Below are 27,840 nucleotides of genomic sequence, written 5' to 3' on the forward strand. Positions count from 1 at the left end.
TGTCTCTTGTGAGACAGACGGACGTACATTGATAAAGGCTGCAGAATATCAGAAAGATGAGAACCTGCTTCTTCAACTGAGAGGTCAAGACTTGGTCAGCATTGAACTCAAGTATCATAAATCATGCTACCAGAGTTACGTCAGATGTGTAACTTACACATATCAGAAGAAAGCCGAGGAAGACAGCGGAATCATGTATGCCCCTTCCTTCAAAAAATTCTGCGACGAAGTGGTACAGAAGAGAATACTTGATGGCAATGAAGTTATGGAGATCAATGAGATGAGGAAGATCTTTATTGAAATGATCGGAGAGACTGAAAATATCGATGCATCGACATACAAGAACATGTATTTGAAGAGGAGGCTGCTGAACAGATTTGGTGACAAAATTGAGTTTGTTCGCCCTCACATCAGAAAGTGTGAGCTGGTAATGGCATCTAGAGAAAATTCTGTTACAGTCAACCAAGACTCAAATGAAGCTGAATCTGGGTGTAGTCAGATATGACTGTGAGACACCAGTATAAACTAAACCTCGAAGTGATCAAGATTAGGATGATCTCCAGTTCATTAACTGTTTAACAATTCATGGTATGTAATCAACTACATCGTGAGACATGTCAGCTTATACAGTCCTCCAAACAGACCAGAATGTCCACTGGCCATCTGAGTCAAATGCTGGACTAGTCTTGCCACTTCTACTGACAGACTTTGCTGAAAGGCTGTGAAGTGACGAAATAGACCACCTCACTATGAGGAGGGGAAACAGACTGGTTAAAAAGTAGAGTGTGAAAGAACCATAGAGGCTAAAAGAAAAGATATGATTGTGAAAATTACCGACACTCAGAGATTTGATTTTAGATGTAAACTCTAACAGTTTTGCCTGCCAAATGATGATTGCTTTGCCATCTAACATCCAACAATTTAGGAGATTCTAAAAATTTCCTTGTGTCAACGGATACATGAAATATATAAAATGTTCATGCAACAAAGTTATGATGCTCTCAATGGAGGGAAAGTTCATGCTTATGAAAACTAATTCTGTACAGCACTCATACCTATTGGCTGATGGCCCTCAGAATCCAAAACATTACCAGACACTGAAGAACTTCAGTTGGTATTTGCAGGACTCCCTCAAGAGTTGAAATGTGAAGAACTTTTGTTTCGATTTTTTAAGCAATAGGTAGTCTCTCTGTTTTCCCAACTATCTGAAAAAGCCATGCTCTTATTTACTTCAAAATTGCTTGCAAAAATGAAGTTGTGCTTGTAAATCAGATACTAATTGACAACAGATAATGTAAATTACCAGTCTGAGGAAAAACTGGTCTGTTTATTATGTTAAAATTTGACATCAATATATGACAATGAAAAAAATTACAGCAAAATTTGAGGTAAAATTACACTTAATAAAATTTTCAGTCAGGTTTATGTGTCAACAAATAATTTGTTACCTTATATCATGTAGCACTGAACTTCCTTAAGTTTCTCATTTTCATGAAAAACCCAACTTTCTTGAAATTCAAAATGTTTCCTATATAATGAGTTATCTTAAAGCTGTGGAATTATGTTCTGTCAGGCAGGGTGAACCTTTTACCATTTTCAAAATGATATCAAATACTTGAGAATTGGTTAATACTGAGAACAGTTACATGTTACTACATTGACTTATTTCAACACATCATGGTTTTGTCATATTTTTTAGTGTTCCTATACAGACAGTGCATGGATATTACAACAAATTTGTAGTAAAAAAATGAATATATAGATGGAGATTGATATATTACAAAAATGTGAGATTTATCTCATTTCAGCTGCTTTACAATGCATCCTGTCAGCTCAAGTGAGTTATCTCTGAGAAAAATTAGGGGATTATGTAATTTGTTAAAAAACCTAGATACATATTGAATGTTTCCTATGTTGAATATAATCTATGACAACTTTGGGATTTTATATTATGAACTTGGAAGTCATGTTTATTGAGTTCACATTAAAAAAATTAAATGTAAAATTATACTTTGTTATTGTATCTCATTCAAGTTTCAACTTCAAGTCTAGAAATTTAAAAAGACATTGAATATGTAATGATATTTGTCAAATATTATCGATAACTGTGAATTATTGGTAAGCAATGCATTTTGGATGAAAAGGTGTTGAAAGACTACCAGGGTTACAGCCAGGAAATGAAGGTTTATTTTTATTGGTGAACAGTAACATTAATCATTTTAATCATTTTAATACCGTGCTGAACTACTTTGGAAAGTTTACCTGTAATCTCTTTTGGAGTTTAAAGCAGTGTAGTAAAATTATTGCTTTGACAAGGACATTTCAATGTATGATTTGTAATAATTATGTGGAATTTCTTAAGATGGGAAAAAATGCTCAAAATGTAAGCAGATTGCAATAAGTCTGAGGGGAAAATTTTAATGATAATCAAGCGTGATAATTGAGAATAAAATATCCATGGAATGAATCAAAATAATAAATGTTGTTTTATTTTGCATTTCTTGGCTAAATTTTTTTTTCGTGTCCTGTCACTTGTTGCTATGTTACGCTCATTCATATTTACACACTTGTCTGGGTAGTACTGGTAACAGGTATGGTTTCCATGGTGATAGCTATATGAAGGGCGGGGGCCTGCTTGCATGGTTCTAGGGTAATTCTGAAAAACAGTACAGCCTAATATCTTTGACGGATCAACAATATGTACATGTTTACAATGCATTGTTGTACAGACAAGGTCTCATGTTGGTATTCTTTACACTGATGTGGTACAACAGCAATTTTCCAATGGGGATGGAATCTCCAGGATTCATGCGGTCGCATTGTACTTTGTTGGATCTGCCGATGTGGATGCACTCATTTTCCTGCATAGAAGTCAACCAATGCTGGAATGGGATATGACCATAATTTTGATGAATATAATAATTTTGTTAAAATATCAACCATGGGACGTACATACAAAGACCTGAAATAAAACAATTGCGATATACCAAGTCAGTTGAATTCATACTTATCTGAAATTGATTTCTGCATTACGTTGGTTTAAGAGAGTTACAGATGTTGTGAGATCTACTACAAATGGTGAAATAAAAAGAGTTCAGTAATGCCGAGTTTGGATGACCAACTGACTTGAGTATCTGAGTAAAGTTGTTTCATATTTTATAAAGACCACTGTATTGTTAGTACTCTCTCTATGCACAATCTCATGTATTGTGGATAACGGTAAATGGTACATGAGTCAGGTTTCACAGATATGAACTTTGCATTTATTCATACAATTTTTTATAAACTTTCATTGAAATTTTTCCTTAAAACTACTTATAGGTTGCAATGCTGGCAAAAATCACTGCTACTTATCATTTAAGAGAAATTTTGATAAATAGTACATTTTAGACCTGCACTATGTTTCTAGAACTTGAACCTTGATTTGTTTTGGCTAAAACTGCCATGCTACAATTTTGAATATTTTAGCATGTTATTTACTTTGTATCTCAGTTTAAATGACCAAAAATGAAGGTTTGAAAATTTGCTGTAAAGTGACTGTTGGAACATTACCAACCACAATTCAAATTTTGTTTAACAAAGTTCTATGGTGAATATTTTACATGCAAATTTTTTTTTCCATCATAATTTTTAACCTATTTATGTATCTTTGAGGATAAGAATAGTGCAATGAATGAATGCATGGCTTGTATGAAAATTTCTGTCAAAGTTTCAGAAATTACAGTCTACCAAGAAATCAACTTGACATTTAGAAAGTGAAACGACCTTCACGGATAATGAATGACAAACACAACTGATGTGGTATCATATTTTCCCAAGTGTCACTTCAAAGATGAAAAAGGCACTGATCTGGTACCATATTATTCCAGAACACTGCAGTCACCAGACAAAATTTATTAAAATTTCAACCCAAAAATAAGACAAATTTTACATATGCATGAACCTTATCACATGCATGACTTGCCATTAGATCCTGTGAAAGAAAACATGTCATTCAAAGAGAGTTGATTTATATACATCAAACAGTGCAATATCCTAGCCCACTGAAATACATCAACTTTTGTAAACCGCTCTCAAAAACATTGGATGAAATACAGAATAAGGCAGAAACTCACACATGCACAGTAACAAAGACATTTCTTTCATTACTCCTTGCTAAATTATGCTAAAATAAAAGACATGCTGACTTCGTAACGTGCATTATAATTAGATTTTATTACAAGAGAGTGCAATTTGATAAGAAAGATTCCATTGACAGTGGATATGGTGAATTCATCTACAAGTACTGTATAAAACTAGCTGCAATACACTTCAATTACATACCGCTCTCTCAATGTAAATTACACCATCCTTGTTTAATAATACTGATGTGTTACTGTATAGGAGTCACCTGTGTATATAGAAAATAAATGAATGTTGAAATCGGGGAAGATATTTTCCTAAATAAAATCTTTCACTCCTGCCTTGATCAGAGATAATTGACTACATCACATTTAGGATTCATTTGTCATCAATTTAATTTTGTATCTGATCAGTCATGCAAATCCTAAATTTACAACATTTTACTGCGTGGTGATGTCAAGTCCCTGGCATATTCAGCAACACCTTTGCATGTTTCATGACGTCAACATCAATAGCTAGAGAGACTCCTACAAATACAGCAGTTGCAATGCAATATTAAATATACACTAAAATCCTTATTGTTAGTACATACTAAAAAGGTTGAGGGGAAATTGGCAGTTAATAATTTATCAGTGGACTTTTATATATTACCAAATGATTGAACAGTGAACAATTAGTTCAAAGGTAACATTCTCACAGCACTATGTGAATTAATAATTAAAATACTTTTTTTCATTTCAAAATGGCTGGAAAACTTACACAACCACATTTCTGTTAGCAAAAGCTTGAGAAATAAAAACACACAAGTGAGTTACATTTTAAACTGCAAACGTAGAAAAAAATTGTTTAAGAGCTTATCGGTCTAATAAGGGGTTTAAATACTAAAAACTACAAACACTATGCAGAAGTAACAAATCTACGGTGCAGAGAAATAAACACTGATATTACCTTTTGGATAAGTAACCTTTGAGACATTTGTGAGAATAAAGAGAAAGAAAATAACAATATGTGAGAAATCTCTGTGTAATAATTTCTGAATTATGAAATACAGCAAATACTATTGCAAAAATATGTCCCACAGTGTGACCCTGTGATCCCAGGGTCAAAGGTTAGGTGTCTGGCTCTTTCACTCCTGGGATCTTCAGATTCTGAGTTGTCATTTAAATTTTTGTTTTACATAATGCTGTGTTTTCCATTGCATCATATCTTATGAAATGCTTTATCAGACCGATCTCTTAATAGATGATTTTTTGCCTCACATAACCTGTCCTTGCAAAGAGAATTAACAAATCACAACTTCTTTTACACTTCCATCAAATTATATATTCATAAAACAGCATTATATACACATGCAGTAGTACATTACTCCACAAACAAAATATGTTATGCCTTCACATTTTTGAAATTAGTGATCATTCAGTACATTTTAAATGTAAAAATTATTGCTTACATAATTGGTCCTGTTTACTTTCTTGGTAAAGATAAATTCTTCATTAAGGCAATGACTCATCAAAACTATAAATCTATGATGACACTATGTGTCTGGGAATAAAGGTTGCACATTTTTGTACATGAAATGTACATTATATCACATTGGAATGTACATTATAGTGCATCTGACTGTACATATATAGTACATTGGAATGTACATTATTAGTATGATACAATGATATGCAGTACTGTATATATATTGGACTTATCAGCAACAGTACTGAAATATTAGTACAATAAACACTTGCTGTTTGATGCAATGTTGTTCATGTCATAATTAAAAATACCGTTGACAAACTATACAATATCAAGGGCTTTAATTACTGAAAAGATGCACAGTATGAAGTAGATTTCAACCCCTTCCACCTCCTCAATATGGTATTGTCCCTATTGATTTCTGTGGTGCAAGTGGACCTGTGTACTGTGTTGTAAGGGGTGCAAGGCTTTTAAGAGGTACATCCCGTATGATCATCCATGGCTAGATACGGTGCACTGTTAAGTCCAATAGGTGCCCTGTATAAGCAAGAAACAATATCAAGAGCTGCTGTAAAGAATTGTTGCACATTTTGTCTCTATGTAGTCAACTAAAGCAACTGAAGTGTTTATTTGGCAAATTTAAAGGCATGGTTACTTCAGTTACAGTGCTATTAAAAGGCAACCTATCCTGAGTATGTTTTTTCCATTAGTTTGCATTTGTCTTTATATCGAACTTGACTCTGGCTACAACATCAAAATAAATTGTTTGAAACTGAACCCAAAGTAGCAGCCTCTTGTGAAAGTTACTGGCAACTCTTTTTGATGCTTTATTCATTTTGCAAAGCAAAATATAATATTCGATATCAGAATTCATAATTAATGAGATTTAGAAATAACTTGTTGATAGCAGAAAACTCCGAACTAGTTATCTTAATGTTTATTTTTTTGATTGTTCATGTTCATTGCATCAATGTGAAATTTTTTGATCAGACTTATGATATTAAAAAAAGATACAATGTATATTCTCTTGAACATTGAGACAGAAGCAGCTGAGGATTATTCAAAGTAATGCATGAAGTTATGAATTCAAAAGTGCAGAGATGAATCAGCAATCACTGATAGAGACTGAAGTGCTGGCTTTGAGTCTTTGTGCATGGTTATACAGGCTGGTTCAGAAGTGTAATTCCTTATGTGTGTGCAAGTTTTGTACCTTAATATCTCTAGGATTACCTCTTGATAGAACATACCAAACCTACAGAAACCCATGAATGCATGATATTAACCTAAAGCAACCCATTCAACCCATGACCCATGAAAACATATCATTCACCCTCAAACAACCCATTCAGCCAAAACCATTATACACAGACACATATCACATACCCCAATATACCCATCGAGCCCCAAACCCACCCATGATAATACATATTATTCAACCCAAAAGAACCCATGGATACATATCACATAATCACAAAACACCCATTGAGCCATAACCAACCTTTGATTAACATATCACCCAACCCAAACATGTTCACCCCAAACAACTCATGAACACAGCAAATCAACCCAGCCAACTGAAGACAACTCAAAACAACCCATGAAAGCCAAACATTTGACCAAACCAACCCATTCCATGCAAGAAAACTGTGACATCACAATGTTAAACCTACAGACATCCAGAATACAATAATCAACATCCAACATACCACAGCCAGAGTGCTGAATCATGTGTATTGCATGCTGGGTGTACCACACCCACCACCAAACATTCCCATAATGCTCTGCTGCAACCAGTGCTTTCAAGATTTTCAAAGTTATCATATTCATCCTTGTGTTGATACTTCAAAATCATTTTCAAATTTGAACAATTACACAAAAATCATTTTAAGTATTACAACAGTTCTTCACGATGTCTGAAATTTATTTTAAATTTTATTGAGTAACTAGATTTTTGCAGAACACGGTACACTAACAGAAAAATGAATTTTATCAAGATATTCTTATGTAATTGTATGGCCTCATTTTCTTTTCTTTAAAACAAAAAACAATGTTTTATCAACTGGACACATTTTCTCTGACAGCTAGAGGTAAAAAGACAGGTTGTAAATATGAAAACTATATTTAGAAATCAGGCCTCGTTGTCTTTAAAATAGCATATTGGTTGAGTTTTTATATTCATAGTACATTATTTTGCATATTTCTGTATTTAAATCAAATTTGGACAAAAAATAATAAAAAGATTAAGCATGATAAAAAGACAACAAACTATACTAAATCCAAACTGGTAAAATATTCATGCAAATTTGCTGTTTACAAATATTCCTTCACCCACCTAAGTAAATGAAGCCATTTTTACAAATTTTAAAAAAATAAAAAAAAGAGGAACTGTACATTTTACATTTTTGGAAAAAGAAAAACATTTCACATTTTTGAAAAAGAAAAATATTTCAACATGTGACATTGTTGGTATGAGTAAAACTATCAGAAACTACAAGACTACTTGTGATACTAAAATGGATTCTTGTGCTGGTAGTGGCAAAATGTGAATACTGCCATGGCACCATGGAAGATTCTATACAACCATGAGGGGTGGAAGGGTGAAAATGAGGGTGCTTTATGACAAATGAGGAAGGCTTTGCAGTCAAAGCCGTCCTCTTTCTCCCAAGGGGTTAAAGTTCACACCTGCCAGTCAAATTTCTTTGAAAGGCAGCCATGTACATGATGAACTTGCAGTTCAAACTATCTTCCCAAAAGTCTGTTTTGATATGCCATCCATTCAATGCCCATCATAGTCTGCATACAGCTGTTTTTGTAGAAATATCAAAATTCTGCTTACTCAAGCAAGTTCATTTTTGAGTCATCACATTTTTTGAAAAGTCTTGAGTTGAAAACAGGACACAGTTCGGCAAGACAATGATAAGTACTGCTATAAAGTGTGAATATTTGACTTTTTGAACTTTTCCTTTATGTTCTGTTGTATCTATTATTAGCAACAGTACCACACAGTCAGACATACTGACTATGCACCAGTTTTTTTTGAACAAGTACATTTATGTATTGCAGCATATGGAGTTGATGATTTGAAAGTTATTGCTGTCAAAATTGCAGCCAGCTTCATATGGTGCGCATAAAAGAAAAACAATTAATAAAAGTACATCCATCTTTAAAAATCTAATTTGCATCACAATAAATCATAAATTTCATAACGTATACACATCTTGTAAAATTTCTATATATTCTTTATAGATGATATGTCACAGACTATAATCTTGATATGGATATTAGATTGAGGTGATAAAGACTGAGAAAAAAAATAACGATTGACAATACTGAATATCAAAAGCTGAACTTTGTTTTACTGTGAGTCCAGTTTGAAATCTCAGCAAGACGTTCATTCTAGTAAAATACTTCCTTGGACTATTACAATGCATGCAAATCTTACACACCAGTCTTACAAGAATGAAAATTTTATGATATCAACTTGCGAAATAATAACTTACGAAATGATTATTCTTAGATGTAGCTGAAAGCTTTGTCAAATAATTTTTCTTGAACACTGTACAGAGTACAACTTCATTGATACCACTTTAAAAGGGGGGTGGGGTGGGGGGGGGTGGGTTGGGGGTTAGCCTGGTCTTTGGATCTCAGATGCTTTCTTTAAATACAATGCTGGTGTTTATGAGGTGTGTGGAAAATGTTACTTTCACTTAAAATATCTGGAAATATTGTTTTATTTGCATTTAATGCTATGATTATTGATATTTGATTTTTAAAAGTCAATATAATAGTTTTAACATGCATATTAAAAAATTAGAATTAAAAATATACTTTATTATGAATTTGTGACTGATTCATCTGCATAGTTTATGATTATGGAAGAAAATCAATACATAATAAATATGATTCATATTTTAATTTTTATGGAGTAATGACATCAATCTAAATACATAAATTGAGTTGAAGATTAATGTTTGACTAAAAAGTGACTTGTGGGAAGGCCGACGGTGAAGCAAGTTCAAGGTGAGATGATGAGTAGATGACATTTATTAGTTTGCGATGACTGTGGTTTGTTTCTAATTACTGTCTATTTGAAGATTTGATATAAATGACATGATATCATATGGTATTATATGAAGATATATGATGTATTTGTATTTAATAGTGTAATTATCTTAATGTCTATGATCGTCTACAGTTGAATTCATAAACAGAGTTTCATCTTATACAATGCTTTGTTGCATAATTGAACTCTGAGTTGTGGTTGATATTTGGTACAGTACTGATTGTAACAAGGCTGAATTGGGCTAGACTCATTTTAATCTCATTGCAGCATGTCATCAATAACAGAAATAGCACAGATGGCGTGACTATATTCATCATTCTAAAAACTCAGAAAGGGACATCATTTACATAAAAGAATTATATTGTTCTGTTTGCACTGGCCACTGGTTTACTTCAATTGGAAGGAGAAACTTATTGTAATATTGGCTGTGCCTTTGTTCAATTTTGATCACATTCTTCTCTATCTTGTTGTTAGTTGAGAAGACTCAAATGGTATATGTAAATGGCTTTCCGAATGTAAGACAGAGTAGCTATGCTGTTCTTTTCTGGAGTGAAATCAAACCATGCACACAATCGCAAACCACATTGAATGCTTCCCCTCACTACAGTTGTAGCTCCCATGCTTGGCATGCAAAGACTAATATGTGGCATGTCAAAATTTATTAAATTTAAAAAAATCATCACACTCCGATATTTCATCACACGACAAATACTGCTGAAAGTACGGATACACACAACAAGTTTCAGAGCAGCAAGCCTTGCCAATGTAAAACTTGATTTCAAAATTTGGCTGTACTGTGAAAATTTGGAAGCTGGTTAAGATTTGTGTGCAAAACATTAGGAAGTCTTTTTGACTGGGAGCTACGTGTAGAGGATCTATGGTTGACCAAAGTGATTTTCAGGACTGTACAAGAAAGATTTTTTTGCCTTTCCCTTTTTGCCATCTACCTTTCCCATTGATCCATCGTAGGTGTACGTAGGTTTTTCCGGCTCCCCAGCGTTGTCGTATAAATGCCTGGAATGCTGGCTTTGCGGGGGCCGGGCAGCCACAGGTTCCGAGTTCTTGTTGGTGGGATGCATTGGGTTCATGATCACGGTGTCTTGCAAGGTCATTGGCATGTTGGCAATAGAGTACTGGGGCCTGCCCTTGAAGTAGTCAACAACAAAGAAACCCTGTAGTTGGGAAGATAAAACAGATGTCTGTCAATGACAGGGTTTGTGTGTAAGCTAATCATGGAGTAATATCTGCAAGAGGACTCTGATCCAGAGATATCACCAGTTCATTTGGTTTTGTGATGGGATAGAGTGTGACAAACAAGTGTACTAACCATGCAGACTAAAAACAGAAAGAGCAAGATGTACTAAAAGTGTTGTTATCACTTAAAATTATGGCATTTTGCATTGTCTTTGTACAGTCCTGGATATATGGTTTATGATACCTGACATTATTCATGGTATTTTTTATTCATGTTCCATGATACGTAGGAAATTATATTTTACTTGTTGGCCTTATTCATGTTTCATATTTCTATATCTAGGGATATTTTCCTTACAGTACATTATCTTGAAAGTTTAGAATGACAAAGTTCTGACACTTAAGTTCAAAATCATTCCAATAAATTTCTCTCAAGGATATCACAACAAATTGTCTTGAGTGAAAAAAACCACCAGAATTTTACAAAAGTCTTGTGAAGTAAACTCACTGCCTGATTTGATATTTTAAATATTTTACCATCTTACAATAATACTGATATTCACGGGTTTGATAAGTATTTTATAAAATAGTAAATCTAAGGCAAAAATAACAACACATGTATTGTCCGACAGTCCTGTAGAATGCAAACAATAAGGCAACTTAAGACAGAAAAAATACTGTTGCTGAACTGGAGAACTGAAACAATAAGCTATCTGAGGCACTAACAATGATGGACAGTCTGAGGCGATAATAGCAATGTTGCCTTGATTGAGACTTCAAACAATGGGCAATCTGGGGCAATAATAACAATGATACTGGATTGATACTTCAAACAATAGGCACTCATAGGCAAGAATAATGATGTCACATAGGTAGGCAATATGGATAATGGAGTCATTTGGGGAAAAATAGTGGCAAAATCTTTGGGAAAATAGTCATTCTTATGCTTGTGGTCTTTTCATGTTTCTTTGAAAAAAGAAGAAAGAGAAGAATGAAGCACAAAGAAATACGGACTCACCAGGTATGCAGCGACTGAGATACCAATCGTATAACCAATGATGATGTCTGTCCAGTGACACCGGTATTTGGCAACTTCATCCAATCCAGCCATATAAGCCAGGGCTAACATTCCCAATACCAGAAGTGGTTTTGTAAGTCTGGTCAGTTTTACCGTAAACAATGATGAGATGTAAAGCTACATTGAAAGAAAAAAAATTTGCTCAGTCAACTAATTATTATAGAAATGGGGAATTTGTTCAATGGAAGGGATAATTTAAAGTATTTTCATTGGTAGGGTTATATTAGAATAGGTAGTGTTATATTTGACAAGATTGGCACATATTTGAATTGGTCTGGTATATTTCAACGGGTATGGGCCATTCAGATAGGGTTATCTTTGAATGGTTACGCTTGGGAAATGAATGACACCTTAGGGTTTTATTCAGATGGGTTGTACTGCCCTGTAGTTGAATTGATTGTCCCACATCAAGAACCAGAATACCGCTGATATGACGGGTCCATCATCAATATGCAAAAATAAACATTTTCCAAGAATATTTTTTGAAGACCTTTGCAAATTACTCATTTTGGAATGGCAAAATGGTACTTTGTTACCGCCGATGTCATGGCTGAAGCTATAAAAATCTCCTGTCAAAGGATCGGAGCATAAACTTTGTATTTATCTCAGCAACAGCTGATGTCATGTGCAATGTTATTTTTAGCAACAGACTTAGAATGGCGATCAGTGCTATTGTTTTCAACAATGAGCAGAGAATAATGGGGACTAACAGTAATACTGATATGAAAATGAACAAAACCAATTGCTTTAGACTTCTTGCATCAGATCTACGCTGTCAGTTTCCAACTGATACTCTTAATAATACTCTGGAATTTTCTTATGTCCATATTTTTTGTTTTCATCTATAAAATGATTGACTGCAATTTTGATGTGTTTTTGGGTGTGATATATGCTGACTGTTATGTGGTTGTCTATCTTTGGTGTAACTGCTAATGCTATGTACACTACATCGTAGCATTTGGTTGTCTATCTTTGGTGTAACTGCTAATGCTATGTACACTACATAGTAGCATTTGGTTGATTACTGTTTGAAATGCTATAATCATATAACCATACAGCAATAGTGGATAAATTATTGCAAATATTCATGTTAAGTATTAATCTGAAAACATCTGTAGCTTTTTTAATGATATTTTACAACCCTTTTTGAAGGAAAAAAGATTTGATGGATTAAAAGTTGAACAAGTGTCTTTGTGAACACGATGTTTTAAAAAAGCTACGTAGGCAGATGTGAAAAAAAAATCCTCTATAAAGTTCAAAAACAGTAACATCTCTACTTACTCCACAGTAAACAGCAGCATAGGAAGTCAACGCTGAATACAGATTTGGAAATGACATTCTGAAATAATATGAATAGTAGTGTTAGCTACATTATAAAATTGACATATGAACAACAGAACTTTCTAAATTATCTTCAATTAATTCTATCAGCATGGCATATGTTCAACTTCCACAGAGTTTTAGTAAGACCAACTCAGGCAATAAATGAAGAAACATAAATTTTACAAATGCTCTGAATTGTTTAATCTTAACTCTGACATTTGCAGTATATTTTCCCACTCCCTTTGGCAGCAAGACTCAGTAAATAACAGCCATACAAATAAATAAACAAATAAATAAATAAATAAACAAATAAATAAATAAATAATTGCACATATACAAATAAATTAACAATGAATAAATAGATAATAAATAAATAAATAAATAGATAAATAAATACATATATAAAAACAAATAAGTAAATAATCAATATTACAAACAGGAAATGGAAAAGTGCAAAATGAAGAGTATCAAATATTCATAGTGGCTGCTGGTATAATTCTTACCTGGCTTTGTTGAGCTCAGTACACTTGTCTTCATCTTCATCAGTACAGCCAGAGCAGTCTGTATTCTGTGTTATCTCTGCATTCTGTGTGCAATCTGCGTCACACACTGTGAGGAAATACGGAGTGGGACGTCCGATGATGAACTGACCAGCACGAATGAATATCCACGTCGTGAAACCACCGAGTACAAGCATCCCTGATGGAAAGAATTTAGATTGGCTTGTCAAAATGCAATGCAACAATCTTCTCTGTTGTTGTTTTGTACTTGACACTTCCTAAAGATCAAACCATGACATCTGTAATACGTATAGTCTTGCCTTCAGCCAATGAACTTGCATGTCAATATTTACTCATGGAACACATCACAAATGCGCTGTTCCACTCTTGTAGATTTTGTAAATACTTGAGGACATTATCAGCAGGATTTTTGTTTTACTAATGCAAGTACTGGTACAATTCAAATGTTACACACGGCATATGTCCCAATCATGCATGCATATCTGTATATCAACAGCGACTTACGGTAAGGTAGAATGTGACTCCGTGACAGTTTTCCGGATTCTTTAATAAACTTTTACAATATTCAATTGGCCTACCACTTATAAAGGCTTATTTTAAAAGACAGTGGTTGAAAGCTTGCATGCTTGAGTAAAACTTATGCAAATGTTTAAGTCTTCCAGTTTGGAGGTGCAAACTACCTCAAGCAGAAATGAATGGCGCCTTGTGTTTGATGGGGTAGTGTTATCTTCAGATGAACTGGTACAAGCAATGGAATATACAGATTTGCACAGCAAAGCGTTAAGCACAGCATCTATGCACTATATCTTTACATATGCATATTGCTATGTGTTGGGAATATAGTGAAATAACTTTTCCATTCTTTTCATGGACCAGTAATGTGAATTATATCATGACAAAGATGTATGATAAAGAATTAACAGTGGTGTCAAGCTTGCCTGCACCTAACCTAACCCTTTCACCACAATGGTAGGACCAATATAAACTGTTACAGATGGTGATTGTGGACTAGCTTGTTTATAGAAAATTGGGGGTGAACAACTTACCCTGAGACTGACCCTTGGGCAAAACACACAAAATAGATAAAAAATCTGCAATGTTTCCTAATTACAATACATGACGTTATTACCCCCTCCAACCCCTCCAAAAATGATAAAAAACAAACAAAGAAACAAACAAACAAACAACACTATTATACCTGTAAATCGGAGAGTTCTTCTCAGCATTGGATGCAGTCTCATTCCACATGACTTCACAGTCTTTTCTTGATTGATGTAATCATTTACTTTAATTTGATAGATGGATAACGATGCTTCACCAAACAAAATCTGCAGTATAGAACAAAAAAATATTGTACATAATCATGATTAACTAAGATGGGAAATTTTTCTTTCTCAAAAAAATTTGAATGAGCCCCACATGTGATTAAGAATTGTAAACATATGTGAATCTGAATAACTTTACCAGAGGAATACTCTCCAGTAATAAGTTCTTGTTCTGCAATTGGAATGAATAATTGTAACAAAAGTTTAGATTTTTTACTCACCACGACAAACGGAATCAAAAACACCATTGTGTAAACCAATGCTGCAGGCACATCCTCTTCTGGTATTGGTTTGGAATAGTCTGAATCACCACATGTAATCACTTGATTATTCACTCCAAACCACTGTGGAAAAAACTCCAGGAAACTCCACAGAACAACAACGGCAGCAACTATAATGCAGTCTACGACAAGAAAACATGGAAGAAGTCTGTTGTTTGTGGTCACCACGGGACCTGATGGTTTCGTTGGTACAGGCCGAAATTCGTGCTGCATTTCAGCCATCTTGGATGATGTTGGTCAACTTCTTCTCTCAAAGTTTTTCTATTTTCTTATCAGCTGCTCTGGATAATGGCTAATAAATGCACAAAAAATACTATTTAATTAGTTTACAATAATACTCCATTTACCTATTTGATTTTGTTAATTGTCTCTTTTGCGTCCCGGTTAAAAATTTTCAAAAATACAGGCATACTAGCAATAGAATTGGAGTAATTTTGGTATTTTCACAAATAGAATATCCACATTCAGACCATGGTTGTGGAGGACCGGTCGACATGATGGCCCATGAACAGATGATTTGTGAAGTCAAAGGGAACTTCTTTGATTTGTGAGTTCTTTGAAAATCAAGCACTATATATTTCAACTTGAATCTGTTTGGCAGCTCGTCATGAACTGTAACTCCCTTGGAAAAACAGGATTTTTAGAGATGGTTATCAATATCAAATATGGTGGTACTCTCAAAATTCCATCATTTACTGATGTCATATCAGGTGAAGTTCAAGTTTCCATTACAAAAAATATCACTCTGTAGCAGTTTAAAAAATTGTGGGTTTCTGTCCCTTAAAAAATGAAAATTTTAGTGTGGTCAAGCTTGTAATGAATCTACTAATACTATCCGCCTATTGTCCTGGGTTAAAGGTCAATGAAAATTGTACACTTGACAACCATTACATGTACACTTAGATTATGAATATAATACAGTAATAATAAATAACAGAACTGTTGTATTTACTGAAGATTTATGTCAAAACTACACTTTGCAAGTCAATATTTTTTAAAATGAACTTTGGAACCAATGTTTTCCCTGGACAAATTTTGGTATCTCATTTAGAAAACAAAACTTTTTGGAATGTCTGAGGATAATGATCATTGTGAATATTATCAGTAATGAACTATGTAAAATCAGACAACTAGAAATCTTTGGCTGAGGAAGATAACCAGACATTTTAAGGTCACTGATATGAGGCTGGTGTGTACATTTCATATGCATGCATGACTGGAATGCTGGTAACCCTGGAATGACTGGCATGTCTACATGTATGATGTATACCGGTACGCATATTGTAAAAGAAATGGACAGATATACACCTAACTTTCAGAGAAAAAAGTGTTGACTCATCTCAATGATATCAAGAATTTCAACTGTCCATTGACTAAAAAAATGCAAACAATTTCAAGATTTTTTTGAAATAAGCATTTTCATGATGTATAACCTGAAATTTGTGGAATTCATTGATAGTCTATATATCTATCTAACCCTTTCACCATCATGGTTTGGCCTAAACCTATTGTTATCAATGGCAAGTATGGACCTGTTTATGGGGAATCGGGGTGAACAGGTTAAAACCTTTGAATGTGATATTTAAATGTTATATTTGTGCAATGTATATCACTAGCAATGTTATACATATTAACAGGTAAGCATTAACAGTTACAAATATAAATGTGATGTACATTGCAATTAGATAATTGGTGCTTCACTTTAATTGCCCCTGAGTCTACCACGCCAAGTTGAGAAAAGTTACCAGAGTTTTGGTTTAACTTGCATCTGTCTGATTCTACTACAGTGCCTGTACTTGTGTGTGTGTGTGTCTACTTCATTGTTGTGTGAAGGGGCCCGTTTGAAATTGCGAGAACTTAACTCGGTTGTCGAACTTCAACCACCCTTTTTTTGATGAGAGGATATAGCTGGGGTTTTGAATGCTGGCTTTCTTTGTAAGCAAGTGAGAATTAAGGTACTGTACATTTGGTCCAAAATTATCGAGAAAATTATAGAAAAAAATTCATAAAAATCAGTGAATATGGCACTAAAATTTTGGTAGGAAAAATTACCACACCCAAAGGCCTAATTGCTAAAGGTGTACAATAGGCTACAAAAATATTAAGACTGTTGTCAAAAATATAAAAATGTTTCCATGGCAACATGCACCATATGTTGGATGTAACGGGTGTGTTTCATTGGCATGATTAATTGATAGAGTGTGGGTGTATTGTTTACAATATAGGTCAGCGTTGTTGGTCATACCAGACCAAATGACCTGTTGACGTACATGCAGGCATTTTTGGCTGACAAGTTGATAAACCCAACTTGGCAAAAGATCAACAGGTGGTTTTTGACGTATGTGTAAAACTTGCCAAGATACAATTTCATGGATAAAACCAGTCATTAATCAAAGCTGAATTTTCAATATATAGTGGCAGTGATTTGTGATTTTTCACCTAGGACGAAAGTCCATGCTTGAATGAAATTTACTCACTCCTTAGTATGTAATTGTGTCACTGGAGAGATCGTTAAAACTGCCTGCGAACTTCTAAAGTGAAAGACCCAAGAGACCTATGAGCTTTGATGACATAATTACATCATGAGTTGACTGAGACCTGCCTCTACACATACATGTACACAAACAACATAGTACACCAACTTGCCATATCATGTTGATAATTTGTCCCTTGGGCATCCAAATTCAACAAGATGGAGGAGTCATTTTGAATTTCAGTGGGCAGGCTGTGACAATGACATTGAAGCACTGAAGGCTACCTTTGATTAAATTCTGACTTAATACTCTTTTGAATGCCAAGGAACAACAGTAACAAAAAAACTAGCTTAAACACTGAAAGAAAATAAATGGTGCAGGTGCAAATAATATTACCAAGAAGTAAATCAGCTTTTCAGCAATATGCTGGTATTTGGGAGATATCATGACAAACTGTACGTCATTGATAAGCAACATTTCTTCTTTGCTGTTTGTGTAATAGTTAAAATAGAAGAGTAGTTCTCTCTGTTTTTAAAATCAGTGGTGTTAAATAGGAGGTATCATCTATGGCAACTACACACCTGTTCTCAGAGATGACCAGATGTGTGATTGCTATGATTTTAAACTAGATGTACCAACCAACATTTTGTTCCAACCAAATTATGTATACAAGTGGCGTAGCTCACAAAAATCATCTGAATTGAACACGGAAGTGGAAGAATCTTAGTAAGCTCACAAAAAAGAATTGAAATGAACAAGGAAGTGAAAGTACTTAGTGAGATAGCTATCCTTTCAACAAAGGTTGCTATGATAAATGATCATGTGACTTACAGATAACGTTTACATACAGATTGTAAAGTTTGACAATGCCGGTACGTTGGTGGGAAATTTCTAATAAACCTCACCTGATGTGCCAGTATTGGTAATCTACCTGGTGTAGTGAGAAAGAGCAACCGTACAAAGTATGCGTTTCCTGCTCATGGGGTGCAACCTGAGATACCTATGGCATGCATAATTTGAATATGCATGACTGGTTTACACGCGATCAGAGTTCACGATGTGGAGGTTATCTGAGTCAACTATTTACTTTCCAATGCAGTGGACAACACCTTCCATTGTATCTTGTATATCTGTGACCTTTCTACTATTCTAAATTCCAGAGCTTTTTCTGAAAGGTCATTTTTCTGCGTGTGAACTGAACAGTAACGCTACAAATTGGCCTGGTTGAGTTCTGTCTTTTCATGGACTGTGACACTTGCTCAGAGAAGAAATACATTGTTTGATATAAAGTAGTTTTCTGAACTTATTTTAACTTGAGTTACGGAAACACTTGCATTTCATAACAATGACAGAACTATGTAGACGCATCCTATCAACATGAACATCTAGGTACATGTATTTGTATTATCTATCTTTCTCAGTAGGCACATGGTTGTAATTTCTGCATATGGTATAAAATAACATATGAAGAACGTGATCAACATGACAGCATGCCACACTTGGTCTGAGAAACATATTGACGAAAAAAATTACAGATTACAAATTAGTTCTCATTTTATGTAATACTTTGTTGAACATATCGTTTTGCACTTGACATTCCGTAAACACCACAAATGCATGTAAAATACAATTGCTTGTTAATTATAGAAAGTTTAATTATTATCTTTACTTTGACATTTTAGAAATACACATCTATTCAGAATATTGACGAGCGCAGAAGAGATGATTCCTTCAATTAATTTGAACAAGTGACAGATATGTGTACAGAAAGTTCATAAAATTGGCTATACTGTCAGCTATGTTAATGTTTTTTCTGTCTATTCCACTGCTTGTTAGTTGTTAAATACAATCATATCTCAAACATAAGTGTTAAAAAATTTTCACATGGAACTTTCATTCGGCAAATTTGGCAAAATATAAAAAGACACATATACTATAATCATATGCCATTGAATCCATACTGATTGTAATTCCTATTCAAAAGAAAGCATTGGTGAATTTTGTGTCTGCAGAATGAAAGGACAATTCACACACGTAGGTGTAGTGCTATCTGAAAATTTTTGCATGGCATATGGACAACAGCTGGGGATATGTTAAGAGCAGACTGATGTTATATTTATATATATATATATAATATATATATATATATATATATATATATATATATATATATATATATATATATATATATATATATATAATATATATATATATATATATATATATATATATAATATATATATTAGAATATTTGTATAAAGTGCTGTATCATGGTGATGGCAAATAATGTTTTAGTAAACTAAGAGCATATGGTTGTAAAGACTGACTAGTGATTTATGAAAACCACACATCCTTTATTTTTCAATTGAACATTTGTTGAATCTTGATATTTATCTCTGTGTAATTCATGTTATAGAAAGTTTTCACTAAATTATATTTTTATATCTTACACTTGAATTAAGCCATGCTGATGCTGTTTGTGAATGATAATATTGCTGAAATTAAACGTGGCATCGTCCTTTGTAACATTTTTCATACATCTTATTTTGATACCAATTCAAAGGTTAATATTTCAACTTGAAATTATGCATTCAGAACATGTCTCTACTCTTATGTTCTGATTAGGAGAGTGTTCATGATAAACATTCAATTTTCAAAGCTTCAAATTCAGTGGACATGTGGACTATCAAAATGTGAACTTCTAAAAAAACGTCCCATCAAACGCTGCCCAAAACAATCCATTTCTCTTTGCCTACAGAATGAGTCAGACTATCTTACAAGAAGCAACTGTCAGGCCTTATGGCAACTAATGTTATGTTGCTATGCTCATGGCAAGGGACAATGACTGTCAGCGTGACTGAAGGCTTAGGTGACATTTCTGGGTACATTTATTTTGGTTCTGTCACATCTAATATCTGTCTGTCCATCACTGGTCAAGTTTAACACAACACAAGTCATGTCCACTGACACTGCTAGGTTCTAAGGAGTACAGTATGATATTATCACACCCAGTGTTAACCTCAAGGCTAGAAACGATATAGATGATAAATGTCAAGTGCATTATTTGATCACCAAGTCAGCATTTACAAGGTCTGCAAACATGACCTTATTGGGACAAATATGGCCCTTCTGCTTATCTGCTCCTCATGGTATGCACTCTTGACCACTTGTTACTTTAGATGATAGGTCAATCGAGGAAAAAAGCAAATCTACATCAAACATGCATTTAAATGCACAGAAAAGTGGTAACTACTGGTCACTAAGTACAACAGGGAAGCACATATATGTAGCATAGAATATCAGAGATTTATATTTTTACCACACCCTGTCCAGTAAGGGTTAAGGTTAACATTCCATATAGCAATCAACAAGCATGCTTTCTGACACCTTTTCCATAAATTTTACAGTTATGTTTGAATGAACCTCCAGCAGAATTCAACCATCAATAAATCATACATGCCAAGCTACCATCTAATAAATACTACACTTGTAATAAATTTATTCACAATCATATGCCTATAGACCAAAAAATGCTGAAGCTAATCTTTCGCAACAATTGTCACAGAAAAGTAGACTTTGAAAGCGGTGCTTATTACCAGATCTTCAGAATGTGGAGTAGTCACATCTGAACACCAAGTAGTTTTAATTGAATTTTCATGTTCCATGGCAGATACAGCAAATACGGAATTGAGGATTTTATTTCTTCCCACTTGGTAATATTGAAATGTTCTACCATCTATTTATAAACAATCTGACCCAGCACGGATGTTAGTCACACATTTCAAGGATCACCACAGCTGACACACCAAAAGAACACAGACAAATGCAATGTTTTTCAATTGTTCATTGTACATCCACCCATTGATTTCAAAACCAAAACAGAACTGAAACAACCGTATTGACCTGTGTCTGCACTTCTTCATAGCCGTATTCACATAACGCATCCTTGAGATTTTGTTTATTTTGTTTACATTCACCTGGAACAAAATGTTCCTCATACACCTAATTTAAATAGTGAATTATGACAGCTATTCTGTATTCATTGAATGGATTGAAAATATACATGTATATCTTTACAGTAACATAGTGTTATGCAAATATGTGTATGTGTGTGTGTCTGTGTGTATGTGAATAAATGTGTCAATGAATAAAAAAAACTGATGTAGCAAAATTGTAGTACATTAATGGATAACTGTGAGATACATGTATGTTATCATGACAGTCATTTTACAAGTTACATTGTTACATCTGTGATATATCTTGGTTCTATATCTTCGATCTATGTTGGCATCTTTTGAATGCTTTAAACTTTGTAGCTATGCAAAATGATTTTCAAATCAATTGTCATGAATTTTTGTTGTCTTGGTATATTAAAAGTGATAGTGCTAAACTGCAATGGAATCATTGAAATATATGTTATAAATCTACTGTGTAAATGATGTTGATTTGGAATACATGGCCTTGAACTTATACTTGAACTCACACTATTAGTATTCTAGTTAGTCGTCTAAAAGTAGAATACAAAACAATATTGAATAAGTATATCTGCAAGGAGTATAAATACGAAAGCTATGAAGAACTGAAACTACAATGCACAGAAGCACAAAAATATAACATCTCTTTTTGCATCAACTGTATTGGTAATTGTTCACATCGAAAATTCCTTACAATTAGTGTGAACTTAACAACTACCAAGACTGCATACAAATGTGATGCTTTCTGGTGACCATATTGGATTGTCTTGCAAAATAAATAGGCTTGTTTTTTATAGCAAATCCTTCATACCGTACAACTTTTTGTGACAAATTCTTGTCATACATATTACCACTTCAGATAGTAGATAAATGAGTGGACGTTTCCAAATTTTCCTGTTCCTACATGTAGATGTTTCAACTGTATGATAAATGTCACTATACATAAATGTGACTGTGTGGTATATCACCAGTAGCTGAATTGATAAGCATCTCATCTTAATATTTCTTTAGTAATTTCATATCTCTTTAATTATGCCGTCTGTCTCAACAAAAGATCTGCTAGACTGAAGTGCAAATTGACAACTTGTTGCTAAGATACTGCCCTGTGTCAGTGGGCACGATGAATACAGCAAAAACCCATAAGACATGCATGGCAGTAAAAAATTTGCTACGCAACAAATATTGGTGATACCAGCATTGAATAAAAGGGATGAAATACCTACCATTAATATTAATCAAACAATATTAAAACAGGCACAAACCCAATCTATTTTTTCCTACAGCTTTATAATTGAATTTTCACTGAGCTGGGCTGTGACTGAAAATGAACGTCAAATTCCCAACCCCACCCAAATTTAATCTCAAAATTCCAAAAAATAATTTTCATGATGATTACGCACAGGAACAAACAACGGCTTGTTTGAAATAGTAGTCTTAATAACATGTTCTAACTGCATTCTTAGAAACCAAGGAATTCATCCTCACTGACAACGTCATTGATTGACCCTACTTCAGGTTGGGATCAATATTCAAAGTCGAAGTTATGACTGAGACTGAAGTTGGAAATTTCAAATTCACAACCCCACCCAAATTTGATCCAAAATTCAAAAAAAAAAAATTTTCATGATGATTACACACAGGAACAAACAAAGGCTTGTTTGAAATGGTAGTCTTAATCCATGTTTTAACGTAATTCCTAGAAACCAATGAATTCAATGCATTAACCATCCTCACTGACAACGTCATTGATTGTACTTCAAACAAACTGTTGGGATCAAAGTCGAAGTTACACCTTTTTTAGAAGAATATGTATCACACACAATGCCAGTGTTGTGTTATTAAACACACACAATAGAATACACCTCTATGAAAGCCATTGTGAATATTTTTTAACCATGATTAACACACAACTTAACACACAACATTATTTGATGTATGGCGCCACATTCCTTTATTTTGCAATTTTGCATGGATGCTAGTTTTGCTGTGTAAGTGTACATTCATTTTTGTATACTGATAATGGTATCCTCAAGAGAAATTTCACTTCAAATGCCAATATTTCCATCTGAAGAGTTCGAATTTGAAGATGTCAGTTTGTTTTCACATAAGCACAAAGTTGAGCTATGTGGTAATATCTGATAGAATCACTGACCCTGTTCATTTTTTCAGTTGTGCTTTTATAATCCTATGATGCTAGTAATTTAATTTCCAAAGTAAAATAACCATGTTTCCCTGAGGTCATAACATTTTCATTAGTTTACACTGGGGCAATTAGATAATTACTCACTGGAGTACACTGCAGAGTCAATACAAAGACACTGTAGGGAGATAAAATGGGTCAACAATCTTTTTGTTTGCATGTACACATTACTCTTTTTTGATATTATGCTTTACATTGGCCATCTTATTAATAATCTACTGGGGAATATATCGTTATATGTTATCATAATATTAACATATTTGTTTACGTTCAATTATTAAGTTTAAATGTACTACCATGGTGGTCCTTCATGACAAGTAATACTGTTTTTTTTTGTTTCTAACTTCTTAAAACACCATTTTGTTAGATTAATTTTTTTAATGAAATCTTGAAGATAATTTCAACCTTTTTTGGGAACTGTTATTAAAGCATAAAACAGCCAGTAAATACTTTTGTAAAAGATTGTCCTTTATTTGTAAATTACATACTTGCGATCTACGACAATCAAACTACAATGGAAATCAACCTGACATGGGTAACGTGCCCATTTCTTGGAGGACTGAACTGCAATTTGGTTGTTATGGATACCAGGAAGTATGGCTGAATTCACCTTAATACTAGTAATTTGTACTGCTGTTCGGAATTTCTTTTGCTCATATAAAGTTTCAAGAGATCAGTGCCAATATTTTACTCAACAAGTTGGCATAAAAATTCTACCGGGCAAATAAAATTGCTTTTCACTGAAGATCTGGGTATTACAAAGTGTTGTTCACTTACTTAATTTCTGCTCTGAAGTCTGGTGTTCAATATTCATCATGGCGTTAAAACATTACACAACAGAGTTTACTGGGTTCTCTGTACAACTCTTTAAATTTCATTGTGCAGAAGAGCTGAAATCCGCCATCGGATGAGCCAGCTAGTTATTTTTATGATGCGATGCTGTGTCATCTGGTATTTTCAGAAAAGTGTATGGGCTTATACTAGCACGCATACACAACTTATTAATAGACAGTTCAATAAAACAACCTGTTGACTGCAAGAAATATGTGTACGTGCCGCTATTTGCGCAAGAAAAGTATAATATAATGAAACAAGTGTCCTGTCGTATCAATTGTGTATAGTTGTCGCAATACGTGGGGTGTGGCTGTATGTGGACACCTTGGTCTTTTTGTTCGAGTGTCCATGCCTTGATTTAGATCACAAAGTGAGCACAAAAAGCGACGCGAAGGAAGTTGCCCTCGATCCTCCATTGCGGTCCTGAACTGTAAGACGAGGCCGAAGGCCGGGGTAACGTAATTGACAGTTCGCGGAAGCCAATGTTCAGCCTATCCATGTATTGCATAATGTGAAAATGCCGATTTAATTTCTCACTACGGCGGCAAGTTCAATTTCGCCTGCTTTGTTTTCATGGCCGGCGTACGTCGCGGCACAGCTCCATGGTAGCGGTGACTTGGGAAATATTTAACCTGCTTTTGAAAAATGAGACGGGGCGAGAACAGACAGGCCAAGGCGGGTAGTAAAAGTGTTCAGTCACCAATAAATGCCTAGCGCCTCGCCTTGGGGTCATTCAGGTTTATGGTCTGCTGTTGTCAGAAATTTCAGTTTGGAGTGATTCGACTGACTATTTCACCGCTGACCGAGTAATATTATTTTGGCCGTACCCTTGTCTACAGCCGTCGGGGAAAGGTCACATGAGAAAATGTAAAATGGTGATATTCAAGCAAAAAGTGGCTACTGAGCGGCCGTTTCCAACTCACCTTGACTGCTGGACGGTCGATCTGAACTCCACCGTGCACCGATGCCACCCGTTCTCGCTTACAACAATCCGATGTCGTGGCAGTGTTTTTTATGTTTTTCAGTCAACGTCCCTTGGACCGTGTGGTACCACACCCTGATACTGGCAGACCGATAAACTACCTTCTACTTTTCCACCCTACAGTTGACTGGACGTGGGCTGTTGCGATGTCGATCCTCGCAGGGCGTAACATTTAGAGGTAGCATGCGTACAGAAAAGTTCTCGGTGTGTTGTGCTAGTATAGTCTGCTCGTGCACAGGTAATTTGAATATTAATCAGGGTTAATGTGAACGGAATATACTATTGATGGCCGGGGAGGGTTCGGTAAATCTGAAAACAGGGGTGTTTTTCTGTTATTGTTGATAACGAGAGAATAAGAAATGCTGAATTTTAGTGACTATGTCTCGGTGACTTGTTAGTTGCAATGACTAATTAATAGTTAAAGTTTCCTACTATCATTTAGTAGATTACCTTGATATGATGGTGCACATCAGCTGAAGCTGCTCCTACCAATGAAATGGTTTCCAAAAATCAACTCCACACATTTAAGATCAAATTACGACAAATAACGAATTTCAATTTGTCATTTATTTAAAAAAATTGTCTTCTGATGAAACATATGTGACACCACTCTTTGACTGCTGTAATTTTTCCCACCAAAATTTTAATGCAATATTTTACAAATTTTCAAGTTTGTGAACTTTTCTGTAAGTTTTTTCATAATTTTGGACCAAATGGATATCACATTTCATCAACTACAGTCTTTTATCAAAATTTTGGCAAAAATCAGAAAAAAATTGACTGTGATATATTTTATAAAAGTGACAAAAATAGACTTTGGCGCTCAAAGGGTTAAAAGTAGGATTCGTTGATAGGGATTTAATGCGTTGAGCAAATCTGGTTTGTAAACATCCAAATTGTTTACTAAAGATGGGAAAGGGGATGGGCGTGCAAAGGGAAATAAGAAAGTTATTGCAAAAATTGTGTCCATCAAACTTCCATTATTTCCTAGCAACAAGCTAATTATATTTCAGCTAGCCATATGTGATACCAGTATATTTAGACAATTTTGTGACATACTGTGTTGTCATAATTGATGGCAGTACTACCATTAGCTGTATACAAAAACAAGTTTGAACTCAAAAAAGTTGAGATCCCAGGTGAATTTATTTCTGTGTGAAATTATATCTATTGTTTTTGTTTGTATGTCTATTTTGTGAGTCAAAGTTTTTAAATATTGTGTAAAAATTTTAACATTCAATTATACATATATAGTGTTACCAATAAAATATTTTAATGAGTGCGATTTCTTCCAGTTGTTTTAATTCTGACCAATTTTTTCTAAATGTCTGTTACACTAAAAGTTGTATTTAGACAAGAACAAATTAGCTTCTTGAAACGTAATGAGACTAGCCTTCTTTCAGTGTGCTAGAAATTTGTCCCCTAAGGGACTGGTCAGTTTCTTCGGCTGGGGGGGGGGGATTATTTCTTGCCGACATCAAAAAATGGTTGACCCCCTATTCCGACTTTCGAAAACAAGGTGACCACCTGCGTGTGACAAAGGCAAAACATAAGGTGGAATATAAATTCAATAATTCAGTGTGTAAATATATGTGTGTGTGTGTGTGTGTGTGTATATATATATATATATATATATATATATATATATATATATATATATATATATATATATATATATATATATATATATTTGGGGTATATTTCAAACATTCTGTCATTCTGTGTTTAGATAGGAACTTAAAAGTGTCAATTCTAAAGTTTGAATACAGTATTTAGAATGAGCTGTGAATGTATTCCTTACTTTTTATGCATAACCAGATGTCCAGAACTGTTGTAAAAAAATGTGAGTGTGAAATTTCAGTGCATGTTGCTTTCTGATACTGAATTCTCATAGAAAAACAGAAAAGTATCAGGAACTTGTCATACCTTTCATATGAACTGCACATTTCATAATGATTAGTACACTTTGCAAAACAGACTTTCCATTTACAGACATGAATAT

At 34.2% G+C, this 27,840-nt stretch overlaps 1 protein-coding gene across 5 annotated transcripts; it reads right to left on the minus strand.

The window, feature by feature from the left end:
• Nucleotides 1–1,290: 1,290 nt before the first annotated feature.
• LOC139138338 (phospholipid phosphatase-related protein type 5-like) lies at nt 1,291–26,071 on the minus strand. Of its 5 annotated transcripts, XR_011553581.1 has the most exons (10): nt 25,780–26,059; nt 15,315–15,655; nt 14,967–15,096; nt 13,751–13,946; nt 13,206–13,263; nt 11,865–12,041; nt 10,600–10,824; nt 5,071–6,126; nt 4,324–4,390; nt 1,291–2,882 (listed from the first exon to the last, which is right to left on the minus strand). XR_011553581.1 is itself a non-coding variant. In XM_070706673.1 (9 exons), the coding sequence occupies exons 2-9, from the start codon at nt 15,594–15,596 to the stop codon at nt 4,356–4,358; spliced, it is 1,119 nt and encodes a 372-aa protein (XP_070562774.1). In that variant the 5' UTR covers nt 15,597–15,655; nt 25,780–26,012; the 3' UTR covers nt 4,197–4,355. The 5 variants fall into 5 exon arrangements, 4 of the variants coding, with proteins under 4 accessions (XP_070562774.1, XP_070562771.1, XP_070562773.1 ...); XM_070706673.1 differs by lacking the exon at nt 1,291–2,882 and having other exon boundaries at nt 4,197–4,390; nt 5,071–5,086; nt 25,780–26,012; XM_070706670.1 differs by lacking the exons at nt 1,291–2,882; nt 4,324–4,390; nt 5,071–6,126 and having other exon boundaries at nt 7,504–10,824; nt 25,780–26,071.
• Between the last annotated feature and the right edge of the window lie 1,769 nt (nt 26,072–27,840).

This window comes from Ptychodera flava, chromosome 8, assembly GCF_041260155.1.
Source record: "Ptychodera flava strain L36383 chromosome 8, AS_Pfla_20210202, whole genome shotgun sequence".
Taxonomy (NCBI): domain Eukaryota; kingdom Metazoa; phylum Hemichordata; class Enteropneusta; family Ptychoderidae; genus Ptychodera; species Ptychodera flava.

Excerpts from the sequence above, each read along its gene's own strand:
- LOC139138338 (XM_070706670.1), bottom strand. The coding sequence starts at position 15,596 with ATGGCTGAAATGCAGCACGAATTTCGGCCTGTACCAACGAAACCATCA. Across the intron at positions 13,264-13,750 it reads ACTGAGCTCAACAAAGCCAG|AATGTCATTTCCAAATCTGT; the intron begins GTAAGAATTATA and ends ATATTATTTCAG. Across the intron at positions 12,042-13,205 it reads ATGCTGCTGTTTACTGTGGA|CTTTACATCTCATCATTGTT; the intron begins GTAAGTAGAGAT and ends CTTTCAATGTAG.